Raw genomic sequence first — 22,957 nt, 5'->3', positions numbered from 1 at the left:
CCACTCAGTGAACCGTGAGGCCTTATGTAAGGTAAGAGAAACAACATATCCAGGCTGCCGAGATGCCAACTTCCTTTGGACCCGGAAAAGAATGGAAAGAACGTGTATCAGAGGCAGACTGTCACGGTGGGATGAGGATCCTCTGGCTACCCTGGGACCAAATGCACTCGCTGTTGGCACGGCACAAAGCGTGACTATATTTCTTTGCAAAAACCAATTGTAAAGGGAGACTGCTGATACGGGTTTTTCCTCAGGTATCTGCTAGCCTGCTGAGAGCAAAGGCTGATGGGAAAACAAGTTTATGCCTGCACTCAAAGAGAGAGAGAGAGAGAAAAAAAAGGTTCTAAGTTGAGATAAAATGATTAAACTCTGCTTGAACGCCTTATCAGATTGAAACATCCCCTGCACCTTTGGCCTCCAGCTCCACCCCGAGCAACTATGTTCTCTGGCTGCCACGGTGCCTAGGTTTGATCACAAGAGGGGACGCTGTCCTGAGTACAAACATTCTGACCGTCTCTTCAGAAATGTAAATGCATAGACAGGCATTTTTACTGCCTGGAGCAATGGGACTCCGGCTGAGGTTGACAGGACTTGCCTTCTCACACATATTCAACTACACCCTACTTCAGCTCGATTCTCTGACAGCACTCCACGGCAGAAACACGGACTCCAGTCTAATCCTGACTTAGAGGCAGCAGTCTCCTCTAAGGCCACAGTATCACAGCAAGAACACAGGACGGGAAGTGAAATTAAAGCAGATTTAGAAGTAAGCGAAGTTTCAAGTGTTGGTCGCTGATTGGAGATAACTTCAAGAGGAGATACATTTTGCGGCACTTCGGAATCAAGGGTAGCTAGCTATGCATGTACCATGGCCAGGGGCAGAGTGCGACCACCCCACGCTCCTGGTACATCCTCTGCGAATTCAGTCAGAGTTCAGAGACGCACCGTATTAACAGATTATGTTCGGTTTCATGGTCTGGTGCAACCTGCTGGTGTGTTCAGAAGCCGGCAGTTAAACCAGCTCTTACGAGGAGCCTACCACATCTTTCTTTTCCTCTTATGAACAGGTCACTCGTGTCAGTGCCTAGGGGTCAGTACCAGTGCAGTCACTAGGGCTGTTGAACACTCCTCAGTAGCAGCAGCCACAGGAAGAAGCACCAAGTCTATGGCTATGTTCATTGGTCATGTTCAATAAGAAGCCGAGGAGAAGGAATGCACAGCATACTTCTGTGCCCAGAGGAACAGGTCTGGGGCTCTCCTCGGCCTGGAGTGTGAGGCACACCCTTTAACAAGGGAAAGTACTATATGGAATGAGCTATGTGCCCTGCTCCTTAGGCTGTGCCTAGAGCTTGGGGCTGGTGACCACAGGGACCGGGTGGGCCTGGTTACAGAGGGCAGCAGGCTTCTAGGCTTACAGTCAGCTCCAGGGTACTGCTGACTGCTGGTAACTGCAATTTATTTTAAGAAGAATTTCAGAAAAATAAGCACACCACCACCCAAGTTTGCCGCCTGCTGCTGCTGTTGCTATACTGAGCCAGAGCTATGGGGCATGAGTCACTTGGTCCAAAAGGGTTAGAAGAGGCCAGTAGAGGAGGCTGTGTCATTACAAGGTTGCAACACCATGTCCTGACATAACCCCCTAGCTTTGGCTACAAATGGAAAAGGTATTCTACACTACCATAACCCCAAGCCGGTGAGTGGCAGAGAAACTTGTCTTGCTAATAAGCTTGGAGATGCTATATTCTCCTAGTACCAGAGGGTATGTACTATAAATCAAGGGAATATATATTAAATTGTCTGGGGATAGGGGAAACATCTCCTTTTTAAATCCATGTTTATTTAAATCCAAGAACTGATCGTTCAAACAGTGTTTGGGTATAAGAAACTAACGTGGATCATATTTTTGCATACAAGATGCTAAAGAAGTACAGTTTTTCAAAAAATTAAAATATGAATCCCTAATGCACATAAGAAGCTAAACCAACATGTGCTGAGCTCTTGCTTTGTGCCACGCTCTGTACCAAACACATCCCCACACACGGCAGCATGAGCATCCTGCAACTGGACCAGCGTTTCTCCTACTCTTAGAGAAATGCCACACAACACCCTCCTCCCTGCTCTCACATATTTACCTTTCTGCAGGATCTCTAGATGTTCCCAGAGGATGTCCCCAACAAAGTCTGGAGCCAGCTCGAGGAAGCATTCTTTGCCCAGGGCACACAGTGCCGCTCCGTTCATACAGAACTTCTGGAAGTCCACACCTTTCAGGCTGAACTCATTCACAGCCCACATCACCCAGTCCCGAACATGGGTTTCTGTCCACTGCCGTGGGTCTGAGGAGAGAGACCAAGTGAGGCTGTGGTAGGGCAGGCTGGGGACGAGACAGTGAAGGGATGGAACAAGGCTGAGGGTTCTAGTCATCTTCAGGCCGAGGGAGCAGCATCTTGTCCAGCACCTCGCATATCCCTTCTCCCCACACTCAGGCACCCCACATTCCCTATTTTGGCAGATAGGAGGAGCTGTGGTCAGCCAGCAACAACTCCCTGCTTTTATTAGGGCCGAGACTTCCACTGATCTCATCTCTCACCCTTATTTCCATTAACATTTTTAAAAAGCCCCAGAGAAGGGAACATGCCTTCTTTAATGGCAGTAGTAACAACATAAAGTGGTTTCCACAAATTGCACATGCCTCTGCCTGCTCTCAACTCCTCAGCGCACTTGAGGTTTTTATACTCAATTATTTTGATCTTAGCTTCTTTGGTTTTTTGCAATAATCACCAACAATTAGCAACAGTAAGTCACTCAAGTGTCATTCTTAGTGACTACATTAGTCAGATCCCCTGCAAGGTCTGCATGTGTCACGGGCCCCGTTTTGAGTAGCAGGGATGACATATAATCTTCATACATGACCTGAGGTTTGCCAGAGCTGTACCTGTAAGCAACAGCCAAAGGGGCTCAGGTAGCCGCAGGCTGCAGTGCCCACATAACTGATGTCATGAACCCAAAAGTAACTTCATGCGATGCAGAAACACCCAGGGCTCAGAAGTCACACTTTGCTCTGCCTTCTGGTCCTCAAAGGATGTTTGGGATTGTTCTCTACCCGGGCTTGGGGCAAGGTTATAAACAGAAGGGAAAAAAATATACAGAAATACTTAAAGATCTAACCAGGGTTCAATCTGGCCCTGCTGGAAGTCTTCTCTTCACAGTAGAAGAGGTATGGTTTATAGACAGAATTCCTTCAACTTTCACAACAACAACAACAGCAACAACAACAACAACACAGAACACAGCGTTCCTGCTCTTGACTGTCCAGGAAACGTTCGTAGGTGGAGCTGACAATTCACAGTTCATTTCTCTATGACAACTCCAGACCCTTTCCATTCTCAGTGAGCCCTTTTAGATAGGACAGACCCAACACACAGGCAAACTTTGCCAAAGCACATGGGAAAGAGCAGAGTATAAATTTAAAGGAACACAGCTCCCTGGGTTTGTCCATGGTAGCCCACGTGGCCCCTAAAACAAAGTCTTCCAAACTTTTCTGTAAGCTGTAATTGTTTGAGGACTTTACAAAATAAAGATGCCAACGGCTGTTCAGATTGAATTGGCCTAGTCTGGGACCTACCCCGGAAGTTCTCGAAGACCCAGAGATGTCCAGACAGGTCGGGGAAGACTGTCCTAAGGCCGAGATGGCAATGACAAGCTGGAAAGGGTGGATCTCTGGTCCCTTTGTTTCATGGATGTCTGCCACAGGCCGTCACTGCTGATCTAAATCAGGATGGCTAATCTAAACCAGCCTAGCTACAGGGTCTGGCCTAGTGAACCCTTTTCCTAGTATAAAAAGTATACCTTTTGGGATTCCCAGTCGCTGCTGTTCTTTTGTGAAACCACTGAAAGTCGCTTTCAAGGCTTGGGACATCATTTCTTTGCTGCTTGGAGTTAACAGTGGGACATCTGCGCATTCCATATCTGTAAGGAAAAACAAAACAGCCTATGAAAAACAAAAACCACATAGGTAATTAACTACTCATAAAGAATGGGAGGGTGTGAATAAACCAGAGAATGCAAGCTGAGAAAGAACTGTGCTAATGTCCTCATCACAGCAAGTAAAATAGAAGGAGTTTTCTACAATATGCTAGGCCCCTTTTGGGGGATGGGGGCGGGAAGACTGTGCCTTGCTTACAACACTCTGTATCCTGATGGGAGAAAATGCTATTCTTTCTTCTGATCTCTACTGTCCATGCGCACACACCTGTTTATCCACCTTATTCATTGAAACCATTTGTACAACTACATATTTTCAGTTACCTATAAAAAGAAGGACCAGTATTATTCATGCAACCTAGAATGACTTAGTGCTTGTAATATGCAAGGGGGACGGGGATAGCACAGAAGGAAAAATAGCAGGAAACACAGAAATAGGATGGACCAAGACAGTGGACTGTGAACCAGGGGATTCAGTCCTTTAAAAAATCTATAAATGTAAATGTCCAAACACAGTGTCGATAAGGGCTTCGACGGAGAGGATGCACTCTAGTCTAGAACAGGGAGCTGTGGCAACTTCCAGAGGAGAGGAAAGACCTGCCTCAGGGAAAGAGACAGTTGATGTGAGATCTGACGGACATTCAGAAACTAAGGAAGGAAAGCATACTCAGGCCTAGCCGTTCCCAGAGTAAAGTCCCCCAAGCAGACATATCAGCTCACCTGGAAATGATAAGATGCAGAATTCCAATTTCCCTGGAGGCCTATTGGATCAGAGCACATGTGTCTGCTTTTCAACACACAATCCAGTGGTGAGAACTAAACCAAAGCAGCACAGGCTCTGGCACAGCATAAATAAAGGTCGTGAGCTAGGAGGTATCAAAATGGTGAATGTGGAGGTTCTTCACCTCCTGCTTAGGTTTACACCAAGCTATGTTTAAGGCTATTGTGAATGGAATTACTTCCCTAATTTTCTCCTTAGTGCCTTTGTCATTGGTATAGAAAAAGACTACTGACTTGTTTTTGTAAGTTAACTTTGTATCCTGCCACTTTGCTGAAAGCTAACTGGTTAGGAACATTTCATATCACCTAGAAACAGGGATACTTTGACATCTTTTTCTATTTGTATCTCTTTTATTTTCTTTTTATGCTCTAACAAGATTTTGAGCACTATACTAATAGGAGTTCAGACAGTGGACAGTCCTGTCACTATATACCTTGGTTGAGTAACATAGAGAAATCAAGCTGAAACTGAACTGAATCATAATCCTAAAAAAAATAAATAAATAAAAATGCTATGCAGACTGCTGGAGAAAAGGAAGCAATGGTCCTACACAGCCGTGACCACTACAAACTACAAACTACAAGACTCAACTAGCGGAAAAGATGTGCTTACTTGTGCAACAGTGGCACTGCTGTTATGAGATAACCAACCAACTCTGGTAGTAAGGCCTGCTCCACAGGACAGAATCTATGCCTGGTACATTAAGCCCTATGGGGGTGGGGGGGGTGGACCACGATCATAGGCCATTGGGGGTAACTGAATATTGCTGTTTTGCTAAATTTCCATAGCAGCAAACTGACTTTTAAATATTTAGGTTGATCCTGGTCAACAAATGCCTCTTCTGCAGTCAACAGTAGTAAATGATGAAACTCACAGCCACACAAGGTGCTGAGGACAAGTTACAGATGTGTGCCCAGCCCCAAGCCAGATGTTTGTGCCACGCCCTGTAAGGTGCAGGGAACAAAGTAGGATGTGAGACCTAGAATAGAATACACAGAGGAGCGTTACAAAATGTCTTCCGGGGAAGGCTCAGCCATTGCAATCTCACACACACAACAGCTGTGGCTGCCCGCACCCGGCCTTCCCAAGAAAAAGCCCCTCAATAGCCCTGCGTGGATGAGAGAGAGGCTTAGGGAGCTCTATCCTTCACTGTGAAGTATTTGTTAACTGAAAGATTCAGGGAGCGGGGGTGTCACTGTTTTCGTTGTATACTCAGTGGTGACCCCTCCAGGCTCCAGTGGATACTTCCAAACCAAAGGTCACGCAGATGGCCCTGACTGAACTCAGTTGAGTCACAAATCAAAAGCAAAAGTCATGTTTAGGAAAGAGACTGAGGGGTGGGCTGATAGGAGTGGTAAGGAGAAAAGAGTAGAGCAATCAGAACACACACACACACACACACACACACACACACACACACACACACACACAAATTTCAAGGAATAAATTTAATTTTTAAAATTACAGAATATGGGAGAAATAAAACCTTGTAATGTAAAAGAAGAAAAAAGATGACCGGCTGCTGAATCAGAGTGATCAGGAGGGCAGCTGTCTGACATGGAGTTGAAGACGTAAGCGGGGACAACATTAAAGCACAGGTCATTTTAGCCTAAGGCAAATAGAAAGCTGCTGAAGTTTAACCAGAGGAATGGCCTCCCTGCGTTGTTACTCAGGATACCGCCTTGGATAGATACAAAGAGGGGTTCAGGTGAGTATGAGACGTTGGGGCATTTATAAGAAAGCAGTAGCATTTGTTCTGCTAAGAGATGACAGCGATTTTGACTAGGAAAGTGGCAGTGCTAATAAGATAGGCAGGCAAGCATGAAGTGCACACAGGAAGTCCCAATTTATGATTTGTGTGGGTGGGAAAGGACAGTAGGTACCAAATCCTGAAGACCTGCGTGTATCATCATCTGCCAGACACCACACAGCCTTACCCTCCCTCACTCGCAGGCCATGTGCCCAATACGGGTACATACATGTGGTCAACATCAAGCCCCTGGGTCAAATACTCCCCAAAACTAACCCCACCTAGCTTCTCTGAGACTTTCTGAAGTGACTACCTTCACCGCCCTGCCAGGAGGCTTAGAGGCCTGAACTGTCCATGTACCGCATGCAGAGACTGGTGTAAGATGACTACATTTCAGAAGAGGACACTACATAAGTTCCTCAGTTACCTTATAGTTCCAAGCAGCTAAATGGAAGGAAGGAAGGAAGGAAGGAAGAAAGGAAGGAAGGAAGGAAGGAAGGAAGGAAGGAAGGAAATCCCTGAACATATATGAGAGAAATGATGAAAATTAGTGACCTCCAAGAAAAAGAGCCAATATATTGCCTCTGAATGTCAAAATGAAGAGAAGCCACACTAGGTGACTGAGGACAGTTTCTATCCTTGCTTCCAAGGGGCAGCCCAGAGTCCACGCCCTCCTAAGAAGAAACGGTTCCCTACAGCTACTCTCCCAGGCCCTGCCAGTGATAAGGAATCTCAAGTCCCAGTGAGTGTTTGGATTGCCCTGGGACATTTAAAAAAAAAAAAAAACACGTTCTAGTAGAAGAATCAGCATGCCTCCAGGAAGGCTGACCAAATGATGGAAAATCCCAGATCTTGGAGGGGAAAAAAAAAAAGCTCAGGGAAGGATAGCTGTTGATTACATAACATCCAGCCCTTTAAACAATGGAATAATCATCAGATGAGTCACTACGAAACACATCAATGCTCTCCATTCACCTTTATTTCACCAATCTAAGAACAGCGAAGTGATCTAGAATGTCTCCCCTTCCCACAAGTCAACTTGACTCCACAGAAAGAGGCCCCTGAATCAAGCAGGGAGCATGCCTCTGGAATCCAGGAAAAACTCCAAGATTCCCCAGATGCTAGGACAGAGCTAAACACACGTGCCAATCAACAAATACTTTGTGAATTCAGTTTTTCTCAATTGAATCAACTTTGTTCCCCTCACTCCCGTCCAGTATAAATTCAGGAACTTGAATCATGTGGGTTTTGCTTTGTGCCTTCGCTCCTTCCATTAGATTTTAAAACTCCAGGAAAAGGATTTTCCCAATAGTGGACACTGGCTGAGGTGACATAAGGAAAATGTAGGCCACGGCTAATGGAGTGTCTGTAGAGCTACTGTAAACTGAACTAGGATGAAGCTGCCAGGGTGGCCCCACAATAGCATCTCTCCACGAAGGCTGGGACAATGGGATGTCCTCATGAGATGGTACCCAAGAGCAAGGGCATAGCAGAGCCCGAGGCTGCATCCTCCAACTGCAACATCTCTCTGCCAGTCTTGTCTGGCCAGCAGTGCTAAGTGCATACTTTTCCATGCCGGTTTCTGCTTCCTGTCAGGGCAGCAAGCATTTCCATATTCTCGTGTGTCTTCTCTTATGGAAGCATCTGGAACTGCTTTGACTTGTCTACCTTCATGCCGCCTCTAAAAGTCTAGTCCACATGCTATGTCCCTTTGGTAATGAACTCTAAGTGCTGGGTCTCCTGGGAAGATCTCCCTTGTCAGTTAGGAAAAAAAAAAAAACTATATCAAGACACTTGGGTTGGGATGTGAGCTTCAGCAGACAGCACTATCATTGTCCTTGGGACCAAAGGCTGCAAAAAGGAAAGGCACAACTTTTCTGCATTTGTAAAGCTCAAGATATAAACTTAAAAAAATAAGGCCCTTTCTTTACATAAGTGAAGAGTTGGATGGGGTTGTCTTTTCAGTGGTATGGACATTTCATTTTAAAAAATAATCAATAACCATGCTCAAAGGTGGATATATTAAGCTTGTTACTTAAAAATTCTCTGCAAAATGCCCCTCAATATGATCTACGATTGTGTAAGTTCTGGTAATTATTCATATTGATGATGATGATGATGATGATGATGATGATGATGATGATGACGCGATCATCAGGCAGGTGGACAAGCTGGTTTAGGCAAGCAGACATCGCTGTTGTTCCTAAATTCACCTCGTCACTTACTGTAAAACTTCCATTATTACAAATAGTTTCTACTCTTAGAAGCAGCAGCTGGACATTAATTAGTACCCCTATGAACATTAACTAATTGCATTTTTTTTAGAAAACTTTTGGGATTACTTCTATGATAATAATTATAGTACCTTAAATAATTTAAATAACATGGTGTCTCAAAATGCAGAGAACCTTCCCTAGAGATACAGTGTGCTAATCCCACGGAGGCTCTCAACACAATGCATGAACACTGGAGTCTATATTGGACTTCTTGTCTACCTACTGTTCCCCAGGTCCTTGCCTCTGCAGTAACACTTATAGGACCTACTGTAGGCTTCTAAGAAGCCAGTGAGTTTAAAAAAAAAAAAAGCAAGAAAACAAAAACCTCACAAGCCAAGATGGAGTGTGGAGGTAGAAGCAGGCAAGACAGCTCTCCCGAAATCTACAGGCATGCTGGGCCAGCAGCATTCAGAACACAGGAACAACCTACCTGTGCTTCAGTGTGGCCCACACCTGACAACCCCAAACCATTCCATGTGAAACGCCAAACAAGTATTTCTAGTCTGTGTGTGTGTGTGTGTGTGTGTGTTGGTCAAAGTTAAGGGCTGTTCGGTTTCCAAGAACCCTTCAGCAGTGTCTCCCGTTTCTTTTTCTACCATTCTTGGGAGTTTTCTGAAACAGAATTGCTTATATCAGCAATGTTATAAAGAACTTAGCTTGCAATAGCTTTTGCTCAGCAAGATGTTCAAGGCTTAGAGCCTTACCAAGCAACAAGTTTTTTTTTCTCCTGCTGTTCTCGACAAACGATGTAGAAAAGGCCACAGCATTTGGGACCTGCAGGTAAGGTAGTGAGGGACAAAACCAAAAATCAAGAAATCCCAGAAGAACATCCAGTGTTGTGTGAACGCTACTGTGGGACGAACTCTAGTACCTGACAAACAATGCCTAGTCTTGTGTTGGTTACTGCCATAAACAGAGCAGCAGGAAGGATAGAAGAGCAAACTACCTTATGGTTTGCCAAGACCCGATGCATATACCTTTCCACCATTTCCCCCACCATGTGACAGTCCAGGAGGACTGGAAAGGTGCTCCGGGTTCCCATTTTACAAATGTGGAAAACAAGACTCCAGAGGACTTAGCTAGCGTACAGTCACAGATCAAGAGTGGGGCAACTAGGGTCAGAAGAGACAGGCTGCCACTTCCCAAATCCCAGGTCTTCCTACTCAATTCCATTACCAATGGAACAGGCCACATAGTCAGGAGAAGTAAACATTGCAGAGCTGAAAGAGACAAGGTTTTTCTTTTGCGGGGGTGGAAATCAGATAAATATTTAAGCACAAAAATTACTCAAGACTGTGCGTTTCATATGGATAACCATCAAATATAGTGTGGAAAGCTGCTCGCACTGTCTAGTGCATCTCTTTTCCCTTCTTGGGACTAAGGCGAGGCTTCCTTTCTCCCTTCCTCCCTCCCTCCCTCCCTCCCTTCCTTCCTTCCTTCCTTCATTCATTCATTCCTTCTACATGAAGCCGGGAGGTGAAACAACAACCTGGCTCCTCCTCTGTCTGTGTTCACCCCTGAGTCACCCTAATGGGTCACTGTACATACAATATAAGACTAATTAGTTACACAAAGATTTGTTCAATGTTTCTCAGAGTAAACAGAAACCAAGAAGAAGCCGTCTGGCTTACATGGAAAGGGGGAAAAATGTCCAAATGCAAAGATGGAGTTCTACAGACAAGGAGAAAAGAGAGCCATGCGTATGGCTGACTTGGCTTCTTGATCAAAATCTGTGCATTCTGCTTCTCCCTTTCTCTGCTACACAACTCACACTAGGTAAGCCGCTTGCTCAGTTCAGCTCTGAAAAGAATTCTGTTCAGAGGCAGCCTCTCTGTCACTGGATTTTACAATTCTCATCTGATCATTGTCAGACATAATAGTGTAATGAACCTTTATTTTATATCTGTGTGTCTCTCTCCCTCCTCCCTCTCTGTACACACACACACACACACACACACACACACACACACACACACACAAATACTTAATAAACCTAATAATCCAAGAACATGTCATTTCACCCACTAATATTTTACTGTCTTGAGGATTTTAGATAAATGCGATACTATGAGAGCTGAGGAGACAGATACACCTGAAGCCAAAGAAAATAGGCCCTTAGAGTTATCTTGTCTGGCACTGACATCAGGGTCTGCATTTCATTTACTGGCCCATTTGAACCACAGGCCTCTGTCAAGGCACCAACACCATGCTATAGAAATTGGCACAGGGGGAGCAGAGAGAAATGACTTCAGACCACGGTGGAAAGCCATCCTGAGACTTCCACATGCTACATGCAGGAGACTGAAGTCGTCACTCTGCTTGCTAATGGCTCGTGGCCTCGTGAACTTTCAACTGTAACAAAGAGCACACAAGGCAACGCTGCTGTTCTGACAAACACCAAAAGGGCAGTTTCAAAGGAGGGACCATGGTCAGGTTGTCTAGAAGAAGCTCCAGTGTAGGAGAACAACACAAGGAGAAAAATGGCTGTGGCCAAAGAGGCTGGAAACTCTGGCTGCTGGGAGTTGCCATTGGCTTCTAAAAGGATATATCCAATAAAGTGGCTAGCCATCCAACAAGAACGGGAATCTCAGATACAGTGAGAAGCAGATAGCAGAAGAGAAGCAGAGTTAAAGGGAGTAACACCTTCTATCTGGCTCTTGGGCCCACTAGCAGGCACCAGAAAACTGACAGACAAGACTTCCTTCCCAGGGGCAGGTTAATGCACAGACTGGACATAAGAGTTCTCCTGCAGGCCCTGGCTCAGGTTTCATTAATGAAGTGATGGGAGGAAGCAATAAACCAGCATCCACCCGGGGGGTCCACGCAGGGTCCACCCATCGCAGTCATGCACTGCATCACGGTTCCAAACAACCGGAACAGCAGCATGAGGCATGGAATGGATTCCCATCAGGTAGAGAACCAGACAACGGAGTGTGTGTCCTTCTTCTCTACTCAAACCTTAGCAGGCATCAGCCAGTGAAAACCAATTCAAAAAAGGTAGAAAGAAGCTGTACAGGAAAAAAAATCCCCATTTCACCCTCTAGTGACCTGGCTGAAAAAAAAAAAGCAAGCCAGTCTCAGATTACAGCATCTCTCTGTGCCAATGCACACAGCCACCAGGGAGCACACATTGGGTACAACGTGCCAACTCAGAGGTAGATAGATGCCTCTGCTCAGAGGGAAGCTGCCCTAAAAAAGAAGAGAGGGTCCCCTAAAGGACAGAAAGTGTTCTGAGCTGCTCTGAGCCTGAGAAAGCAGTGCTCAGGGTCCACCAGGCACAGCGAACATCTGTAGGAAGTGACCTCAGACTTCCCCCTCCCTCCCTTCTCCCATTCCTTGCCCCACCCCCCCCACCCCCCAAAAAAGTTTTAACACATTATTACCACTGAAGTCCTGAGTATTTGGTGAGTCACCGGGCTCACACCTGGTTCCAATGAGCCCTTGACCATTACATGGTAGGGAAGCAGGAGAAACAAATGAAAGCGGTTGTAATTCGGCAGCGCCAGAGTTCAGCCTGCCAGACAAAAGGGATCGCAGGCATGGTCCCAAATGGGCTCAGGCACCTGACATGCAAAAGCTATTTTTAAATCACTGGATTTATTTCTTTCCGAGCCCCTCCACCATCCTCCACTTCGGCCTACGTATAGAAAGGCACAGCAGGACCCAAATCAATTCCAGGTGCTCAGGGAAACCCAGAAAGGCTCTTCCGCTCCAGGCTAGAAGCCAGAAAGCAGAACCTGCCCCCTTGGGCCCTGCAGATCAACGTCCTTACTCTGGTCCCTAGGATAGCTCAAGCCTCACAGGCAAAACACCCGAGGAGGAAACCCATGAATGAAGACAAAGGCCTTTGAAGTGTGTGTCTTCTCTAGCAGCCCCAGCAAGTGAAGGCCAAGGGAATGGTCTCAAGAGGGAGGCCACTCTTCATTTCTCTCCTCTTTGCAACTGCGTACATTTGGGAGGAGGTTGTCAGATTCCCTATCCTTGCTGGCCTTTTAAGCACTGTAAATAAAATCTCATGTAGTGTTTGTTGTCACAAGCTGCTCCAGTTCAAATAAGACACCACACTCTCTCTTGGATATATACTGTGTCCCACTAGGTGCTGGTATTCTCACATGCCCCTCCGGAATCTTCTTTGTGGAGCACACCTTAGAGGGAAAGCAAGCTCAGAAAAAAAAAAAAACCCTGTTTTCACCTGAATCTATCTCCCTGCAGGCCACTGAAGGAACAGAGCACTTTCTTACTTATTCTGTGTCTTATAATCCAACCTGCTAGGGCAAAATACTTTTGGTAGCCACCCTCTAAAATATGCTTGCCATGACAACACTTTACAGTGACATGTACCCTGGAGATCTTTTGGTTTTTTAAAAGCTTCCCAGGAGCACCACTTTAGAATCAACAAGAAAGTATAGTTTTGTATTCAAAACTCCTTGCTATATACTAAGACTTTCTTAAAGCTGAAATAAACTATACATTTATGGGCTTTTAATTCAATGATTCTCCCATAGTTTAAAGGACTGTTTGGAAAGCAGAGGGTGTAGTTTAATGTCATAAGGAATGTACACGGCCCTGGGTTCTAGTCCTACCACCCCTATGGCAGAATGCTGCCCAAGGACCACGTGGACAGGCTACGGAAATCCTAAAATGATCACGTTCAACTGTTTACATGGTGTTTCACGTGCCTCAAAGCACTTCCAACCCACAAGACTATGCTCAGCTCTCACCACACAGGATTGCCTATATGTATCCAAGGTCAGTGAGATCCCTTTGTCTGGATAAATACAGAAGCAGACAAGTTTCCATGAAAGTCATCAGATGGGTCTACATCTGCATTTAACCATACTGCACTCTGTTGACTCGTTCTCTGTTTGACGCCTTCTGGCTTTATCGTGTTAGAACTAGAACGCAGGCATTGCACAAGCCAGGCAAGTGCTCTACCACCAACCCCACCCTTACACTTCTGATATTACCGATCTGACCTTTAACTGAAATAAATACTCATGATGGGGTGGTAAGGATCTTAGTAATAGCATGCCATAGGAGGATCCCACTCAAAATGATGGAAACTATCTGACTCTCTACATATTATTATTATCCCAGCATGGGATACTACTCAGGAGATGAGCTCTTACAGCTTTATCATCTACCATCCCAAGAGGGTTATTAGAATAATCAACTTATTTTCATTTCATTGCCTTCCTATCTATAATTATCATCACTACTTTTTAAGCAGAGTTTTACATTTTAGGAAGTGTTTTCTCAAATGGTTTAGTATTATTTCCTCCACTCTTCAGGTGAGGAAACTGAGGCTCACAAAGGTTACTTCAGTTATTTCACCACCGTGGCCAACAGGAAAGTTATGTAACCAGAAACTCGAGTCCAGATCTTTAGACACAAAAGGTAGGTAGTTCCTCTCTGTGTCTGTTTGTGAAATTGCAAGCAGGGGAGGCAGAAAAGACAAGACTGGCCACAAGGATGTAGGATATTACTTTTCAATCATACAGGAAGTTCTTTCTGGAGAAGAGTAGGCCTCAATCCCAGAGAGTGCAGACAGCAGCTGTTACCCAGGGTTCCAGGGGGCCCCTGTGTCAAGGCACCAGGGCACAGCCCTCCCAAGCGTCCTGCTCCCACTACTGGCCCAGAGCCTACAAGAAGCATGAAGATGAGGAGGCCTGAGGGTCCCCACCCTCAGGGGAGCAGAGCCAGGAGAGGTAGAAGAGGAAGCATTTTCTCCATGGGCAAAGGGAAAAATCTGGGCAAACAAATGGAGCAAAGCCCGTTTATTTAGGCTGGAAGAGGTAAAGTTTTTCTGCACTTTTGAACTGTTTTCTCAGGGCCTGCCTCTCCCTCCCACGCAGGAAACAAACACAGAGCCAGGCCTCTTCCAGAGAGTGCTCAGTGGCTCACAGCTAGCTGAGGACGATGGTCTGAGAGAGCTGAGCTGGTTGGCCTGTCTGGGAAGAGGCAGGAGAGGAGGCCAAGTAAGGAGGACGAGGCCGCAACAGAGGCAGAAGGCCAACTGGGAAGGGGCTAAAGAGATACAGGACTTACTCCCAATTAATGATGTTCAGAAAGGAACATTTTTCCATGAAGTTTGAAAGGAAATTCTCTCCTCATTTTCTTATTTATTTAGAGATTATACAAATACATTTAATCCCCCTCCCTCTGGGGGAAAAAAAAAAGGACAATTTTTCCAGTGGGGGGAAAGAAAGCCTTGTTTGAGATGAAAGCCAGTCTTCAAAATCCCTCAGAGGAAGCATGTCTTGGTGCTACAGAAAGGAAAACAAAGTAGACATTCTTCCTGTGTTCTTAGGCTTTTTTATGCAGATGTGTTTTCCTTTTAATAAATAAATCTGGACAGAGAAGGAAAATGCATATTCACACACATTCACACAGTACAACTGTCTGTATTCAAACCAGAAAAAAAAAGCGACAAAACATGAGTATGTAAGTCCATTTTCCCAGTGGAGGAGATGGATACACGCAACACGGCACCGTGTGCACTAAAGCTGTGGGCTGTCCACACATTTGGGACCTCAGCTTCTCAGACTGACCAAAGAGTGATGATCAAAGGAGAGGCAGAACCTGGACAAAAGGTCATCCTTCTTTCCTGAGAGTCTTCTGGCTTAAGAGACACTCTTTGTGGCCTACTGTGTGAACCTTTCAACGCCATTACTAAGCCAGGATGGCTACGAAAAGAATGGTGACACACATTTTGTTAAAAGACACCTGCTTAGGAGCTGTGGCCTCCAGACCTAGTTCTGGTGGTCAAAGCCTTGCAGTACAAATCTTTCTTCACCTAGCAGTTTTTTCAGCTTTTATCCTCCTGGCTTGTTAGCCCTTCTGTCCAGTTTTTTAAAACTCCCTGTGTAACTCAATCATTCATGGTGGCCAGTTGCTTCACCTAAAAGCAATCTTGCAAGTCTGTACCCCTGGGTCCCTGTGGAGCATCGTATAAACCTCCACAGAGAACATCCGTATGGTAAACTGAGACCAATCAGATGATTGTCTAAAAGCAAGAACACAGGCAACTATGCTGAAAAGGCCAAAATGTACCACCAGCCTTTCTCTACAGGAACTGATATGGAGCCAGTCGCACGCCTACAGCCCGGCCTTCGCCGGCTTCACAGAAAGTCTTCGCATTTATCTACATCGAACTTGACCGTTTTGACCCGTAATGCCCCCATGTAATAATCTTCCTTATATCATGACTTTGTATCCACCCTATTCGCGATCCATCTCTGCCTTTGCATCATCTGCAACATACTAAGAATGATTTCTGCATCTCTGCATCTTTCTTTATTCTAGCCCCCTTATGATTATTTAAAAACAAAAAACAAAAACAAAAACAAAAAAAGCTGAAAAGGCCATGGCCAAGCACTGAGCACTATAATGTAACACGGCAGATCATGCATTACTCTGACACAGGCACATTAATCAAGCCCCTGTGGGGACAGTTGTTCAACTCCTTACAAATCCTCCTGTTTCCACTATCAACACATTCACATATCTTTGCCTTGACCACAAATATATCAAGAAAGGACTCAGACAAAAGCACTGCTGGCATCAAAATAGGAGGCTTATAATTCAGCTGATCTACACTGGAGGGTGATTCTCTACTCCAGATTCTCCCCAGCACCAGGCAAGCACAAATGAAAATAGCCAGGCTGAAATTCAGACTTCGGCACAATAAGAGAGAGTTGGGGGCAGGAGCAACGGGGGGGGGGGGGGGGGGAGGCGCACGGTAGGCTTCAGCAGCAGAAACAATGGGCAGTCAGAGAACAATGGCTACAGACAAAGTCTTGGTCTATTTATATCTGCCTCTGTGAGTCCCAGACAGGAGGAACTGGAAGTCTGCCCTGTATGCATAGCTCCAACTGGACCAGGGCTGGGAGGAAGATGAGGTCACCACAAAGGGCTGCCTGCTACTGCTGAGGAATGAGCTATTCTTCTCCTCACACTGTTCCTCTCGATCTAATAGGTCTCGTAGCCAAGCGTAGCACGTGCTTGCCCTCTGTAGTCCCCTCTCTGAGATGGGTAGACCTGAAAGGCAGTTAAGGCCTCAGTCTACACTGATCTCGCCAGGTAAAGAGGTGCCAAGGACAAATCAAACAATAGAGGTCAATGCTACGGCTCCTGAGACAATAGTCTTATCAGGTCTGTTCATTACACATGGCCAGCATGACTCTACAGAAGAGCCTTTCTATGGGAAAGTTCCCTAGCTCCCTGCTTTGGAGCTGAATAAAGGGACAAGCAGATAGAGCTGGGAGTGTATCTCAAGGCTAGAACACTTGTCCGGCATCTGTCCTAGCGGGAGTTCAATCCAGCACCACTGCCAAGGAGAAAATAGAGAGGCCCAGAACTGAAATGCGTGGACACATATAAAGATCTTTCCTTCCCTTATCGTCTTCTTCCTAGAATTTCATCCTTTGTTCTAACGTGACTTCATATTGTGATCATCAGTTTGAACCCCTCCCTATTGCGTTACTTATATTCTTACTCCTCCTTACTAAAATGAAAGCCAGTGGTCAGACTAGCCTGTGATAAACAACAACCTGGAAAATGCACACAGGCTGGGACCAGAAGGAAAAGGCACGGGAAGAGGCCCAGCAGTGAGTCCCTGCGTGCTGTCACCCTCTTGCCTGTCTACACCACGCACATGTCACCCGCATCTTTGAGGACTGACAGGCAACCAAGAGGCAGAAACTGCACGCACTGGATTTAGCCCTACAAATCCTAAGCACAAAAGCAAGATGTTTTCCCAAAGACAAGAAGTTTGGTACTCAATACAAAGATCCCCTGTGAGGTAATATCAGCCTTCCACTCCTGCCTCTCAGTTTCCACTAATGACTGCCTTCCTTGCTCCTGGAAAGCAAAAAAAAAAAAAAAAAAAAAAAAAAAAAGTGCAAGGAAGGTAATTCTCCTCCATTTCCTTTAAGTGGCTGAGAATATGGAAGGGAGATTCCCCTAGGTTGGGAAGGAATTGATGGCAAGCACTTAAATGTTTTGTCATTTTAGAGCTTAGGCCAACAGACCCAGTGAATGGTTAAAGGTTACACTGTGTTCCTTCCCCAGCCTCTTCACCCACAGGTGCATGAGGGAAGCTGCTTGTTCCAGTTCAGGGTACCCAGAAGGCACACTAATAAACCTGAACTACCAAGATCACTGAGCTACTATGTACATGCCACAACCAGCGAGCTATCTAGTCCCTCAGTACACCAGGCGAAAACAAAACCCCAGATGAAGACCGCCTTCAAATGCATCTGACCATGGATGGTGATCTGATCCAGTGTTTCATTCAAACCCTGCTTCCTTCATTTCTCTCCACCCATTTTCCCCTACAAGCAAAGCATCCCCTTCCTAGCAAAGGCCCTGCTGACTCATCCCAGTGTAATTCAAAAAAGAGCCACATGGGAGCCACATGGAAGGAGTGGGGAGAGGGCAGGGAGACATTCATAACATTCATATCCAAAGCAAGGCTGACATCAGAGATGGGAACATTCCCACCCAGAGCTTGTCTGCAAGCACACAGGATCCGAGACAGCCCTCCTCTCAGCCTATGAGCCTTCAAAACAACCTGCAAAACTGCAACCAGTGCCCTTGGCCCAGACTGGAACATTTCGGAGTTTACAGCTTCAGCTTTTATATGTTCAACAATGCCTAGAATAAAGGCCCCACTTGGTCCTGTAAATCCCAATGTATGTCTCTTAAGGAGCTAGACCCCCTAGCACCTGAGGCATTTAAGGAATAATTTCGGGGCCAGTCCCTGCTAAAGTCTCCCGGGTTGCTAAGGAGTTAATCAAGACCAGAGAGCTAAGCTTGGAAGAGAGAGTGGTTATTCTGCTTGAACTGCTAGGTTCCCTGCTCACCCGGTCACCCCGGCCTTCTCCACGCTTGGTGCAGGTCTGCCGCTTTGGCGGGAAGAGTGGTAAACTATCCCTGCGTGCACTCTGCCTGAGTTTTCACCCCCCTTTCTTGTCTTGTTCCTCTATACACCCTCACTCTGGCTATGTAAAGCCTCATTTGCAGCCAAGAAGCAGAAAAGAATTTACAGAATTTGCTATAAAACCTTAACAGCTCCTTGGAGGAAGGTTCTCCCCGCCTGGCAACCAGACATAATTATAAGATGAATGAAAGGGAAGCTGCCAGTGGAGGAGAAGTTGCGGAGCTCTGTCACCAGCCAAGGGCCCCACGCTATCCCTGGGAGAGTTAGAAATGCCTTGAGATGGCATCTACTTCCAACCTCTTCTTTTCCCCACGGGGAAAGGAAAGCCAGGAGGTGACCCACCGTTGCCTTAGTCTCATGGCTACTAACTCAAGACCTTTTGACTCCCTGCCCAGTATTGTCCTCATGTAGACCACCAGTGTTTACTCAATTGTGATGGGCTGGGGGGAAAGGGGGTCTCCTCCATGCCTTTAGGACCACTGATCCATGGAATATCATTCTGGATTATTCCTCCCCAAGTTCTTCAGGAACCCTAGGGACAACTACCCAAAAAGCCAACTTATATGCTGATGGTACAACATATTATGGCGCCCCGTCCTACCTGTTACCATTGAACTTTACAAAGGCTGAGTGACACCCACCAAACTGTGGACATCCCTCGCCCCACCCTGCCACCCATCAAGAGAAGGGTTCCTGTTGTGTATCAGTGATCACTCAACAAGCAATCTTTGGTGACATGACACTAGAATGTTACACCAGCTCTGAAAACAGAGGGCATCATTCTTACCAAACTGAGGGGTGGGGTGGGGGGGGAAGACATCTGTTAATGTCTGATCTACAGATCTGTATCTAAAAACCACGGAAAGGAGAACCAAGAGTCACTGTGCCATTTGAAGCCTCTCCAACATTACCATTTCAGTTCAGTGGTGCCCAACTGGAGTAGCCAAACACAGGGAACATCAAGGAAGTATCCAGGACACAAAGTCAGAGTGCTAAACCTCCCATCTAATGAATGAAGCTGTCTGTCTCAACCCAAAGTGCCTGAAGCCTTGGGGCGGTTCAAGCAACTCTCATCGTGAAAGCAAACACACTGGGAGTGCTGGACCTGCAGCCTTAAGAAATGCTATATCCGGGCATGGTGGCACACGCCTTTAATCCCAGCACTCAGGAGGCAGAGGCAGGCAGATCGCTGTGAGTTCCAGGCCAGCCTGGTCTACAAAGTGAGTCCAGGATGGCCAAGGCTACACAGAGAAACCCTGTCTCAAAAAACCAACAAAAAAAAAAAAAAAAAAAAAAGAAAAAAAAAGAAAGAAAGAAAAAGAAAAAGAAAAAGAAAAAGAAAGAAATGCTATATCTCTCCTAGCTAATGCCTTTTAGCCACACAGGTTTCTGGGTCTCTCAGAGCAGCCCCCAGGCACCCAGACTTCAGGGTACTGACAATCTCACTGCTGCCTCAAAAGTCTTGCCCACACAGGCCCAGAGCAGACAGCCCTGGGCGCCTCTAACAAGAAACCGAGCGGCTGTCCCAGTCGCCAGGCAGTCCCAATCTTGAGATCAATGGGCTAGACAGACCAATACTTGGAGAGCAGAGATAAAGTGGTCAATGCTGTGGTGGGGGGAGGGGCGGCAGCTGAAGCCACTCTCTCCATCTGCCTAGCTCAGGTGGGAAAAAGAGAGCCCGGATGCATAGCCCTCATCCGATGTTAATAAGTGGCTCTGCCTCATCAGGAAGCCATTAGGAAACTGCAGCCACCACAGCCCAAGCTCCCTGGGCTGAACTGTCTGCATGCAGCTGGAGAACGCGCTCAATTACCTCTGCCCACTGGGCAGTACCAGGTTCACTCCACTGAGAAGCTTAAGCAGCCAGCCTGCAGAGAAGAGCAGAGCTTGAGTGCTGAGGAGAGACCATCGGAAAGTAGGTCCCTGGAGATTGGAAGATGGGGAACTCAGTCAGCTATGTGCTTTGAATACCCCTTGGGGACCTGTTCCTACTGGACATGCCTTTGTTCAATAGGCATCCACTATAGGCTGCGGGTGTGCATGGAGCTTCTTTGGGGACACTGCAAAAATTTTGAAATGAGGTGCTTGTGATGGTTACCCAACTCTATGAATTTATTAAAAGCCGCTGAACTGTTACATGAATGCTATCTTAACAGATAAGATAGCAACTGACTCTCAGAGCAATGGGAGTACCTTGGTGACTGATGGCTGTAGACCCTCCACTTGGGAGTTCCGTTCTAGTGAGATTCCGATCCTGTGCAAGCAGCAATGCCCGCTCCCAACTCCAGAGTGGCCAATATTCTGCAGTGAGCCCAAAGTGGCTAGATTCCAGATGCTCTGAGAAGGGGGTATAGGAAGGAGCCTGCAGACGTGCTGGGATGGGAGGGAACCAATTACTGAGTCGGGAAGGCAGAGAGGGTGTGGAGGCTGGGGCCTCCCACACCCACCTCTGACACATGGAAATGCTTCAGATGGCAGCTGGACTGTGTGTGCCTCCCTGAGACACTGTGCGAGAAGCTGGGCAAGGTCCATGTCCAGAGCAGACACCTGGTGTCAGGGACTTCTGGGAACACTCATGTAGAGGTCCCAGACTCCAAGGGAAAAAAAAAAAAACAAATCTCTCTGACTTACTAGCCTCCAGCCACACCCGGAAGAGGCTTCCCTGGCCCATACTTAAAGACCCTAGAAGGAAGTTTACACTCTGGCCCCTGCTCCCTGCCTGAAGGTTTCTCTCCCAACCCCTAGGTGGTGATGAAAGAGAGGAAGATAAAACAGGGTCTCAGAGAAACAGCCATTAACAGAGCAGGGCATCACAGACTGGGAACTGAGGAAGGCCCAGTAACAATGACAACAGGGCCATTTGGGGAAATTTTCTATAGGGATAATGAGTTCGGTCACCTGGAATGTCCCAAAACAACACTGATTGGTTCCCTAGCCCTTGCTCTGATGGCACAGGGTCCCCACCCTTGATGAGTAAATAAAGCAGGGAGTGGGAGGCAGGAACCGAAAGAGGACTGGAGGTTTGAGGGACAGGAATCAAGAGGGCAAGGAGGACTCTGGCTCAGGGAACATGTGAGATGAATTTCAGAGGAGCGAGCGAGAAGGAACGAGAGAAGGAACCTCAGAAATAACGCTCTGAGGAGCCCTACACACCCTCCAGTTGGGATAGAGCCTTGCCTTGGCAGCAGGCTCATGGCTGCCTTATAATACACTGAATTAGTCACTGGATTAGCAAGCGCATTTACACACGCTGACGCACAGCTGTTTAAAGACACACGATCCCCTTTTCTAGATGCCAGATTCTGGTTGTAAATCATCTGCTGCAATCATCAACTGGTGAAACCCAGAGGTGCACGGGTTTTAGGGAACGTCTGGGTGAGCCAGGACAGTCCAACAGGTGCCTGTTTGGGACCAGGAGGGGAGAACCCTGGGGAAGGGTATATATAGGGGGGCTGCTGTGATGGCTTGAGGAATTGACCAGGTGGACTCATGGCCTACCCCTTCATGCGTGTGCCTATGGTGAGCAGGTAGCTTGGCTCAGCAAGTGACTGGGACCTTTACTTGCCTCATTGGGGGTATCCTCCTTAAGCCTCATGGTGTAGGTCATTTCCCCCCAAACAAAAAGAGTTCCGAAGCACCAGGGGCACTTCGACAATGAAAATCATTTGAGCTGTGATAGCAAGCATTCTAAGAAGCCTCCTCAGGCTGGAAGGACCGTGTTTTAAGAGGGCTACGGGGGGGTGGGGGTGGGGGGGGAGGGGTGGAAGCTCAGCCACAGCCTGAACTCAGATATGGTAAGCATGTGAAAAGAAGGGCTGGAAAATGGTGTCGTCAGCCACAGGCCGCTCTGGCTCACTCGGTTAAAGGGGTGTCAAGTGGAAAATTTTTCTGTAACCAGGTTAACAGCAACCACAGCTTTAATGACCGCTAAAGTAAAAAACCGTGCCAGCACCCAAAGCGAGCCTGGTATAGAGAGTCTGGCGGGCTGAGACAAGGGTAACGCCATTTCCCGAGACCCTGTGCTGCAGTTTGAAGACAAATTTAAAAAAGCATTTTAAGAGGATTTATCTCTAATCCTTGCCTCAGCCCTGGGACTACTTTATTGTTATCTTCACGTACGGATCTAAAAAGCAGGGTTTGGGGAACGCTAAAGCACTTGCCTTAGGACAAATTAACAAGGAGAACTCGGCCCAGGGCTACCTCACCTGCCTTTACAGAGGAATATG

The 22,957-nt window shown here is 46.6% G+C and overlaps 1 protein-coding gene across 4 annotated transcripts in view; it reads right to left on the bottom strand.

Annotated features, from left to right (window-relative positions):
- The window catches only part of ETS1 (ETS proto-oncogene 1, transcription factor), a 122,872-nt gene that overhangs the window by 27,810 nt on the left and 72,105 nt on the right, over nucleotides 1-22,957 (bottom strand). For all 4 annotated transcript variants that reach the window (XM_084781557.1, XM_084781559.1, XM_084781560.1 and 1 more), the window contains 2 exons: nucleotides 3,847-3,966; nucleotides 2,133-2,333 (listed from right to left, as the gene is read on the bottom strand). In XM_084781557.1, the coding sequence (XP_084637683.1) occupies nucleotides 2,133-2,333; nucleotides 3,847-3,966 (321 nt within the window). The remainder of the gene's footprint in view (nucleotides 1-2,132; nucleotides 2,334-3,846; nucleotides 3,967-22,957) is intronic.

Source organism: Acomys minous (assembly GCF_964271855.1).
Source record: "Acomys minous genome assembly, chromosome: 5".
NCBI lineage: Eukaryota > Metazoa > Chordata > Mammalia > Rodentia > Muridae > Acomys > Acomys minous.
Note: the sequence above shows the minus strand (reverse complement) of the source record. Positions and strands in the feature narration are given on the sequence as shown.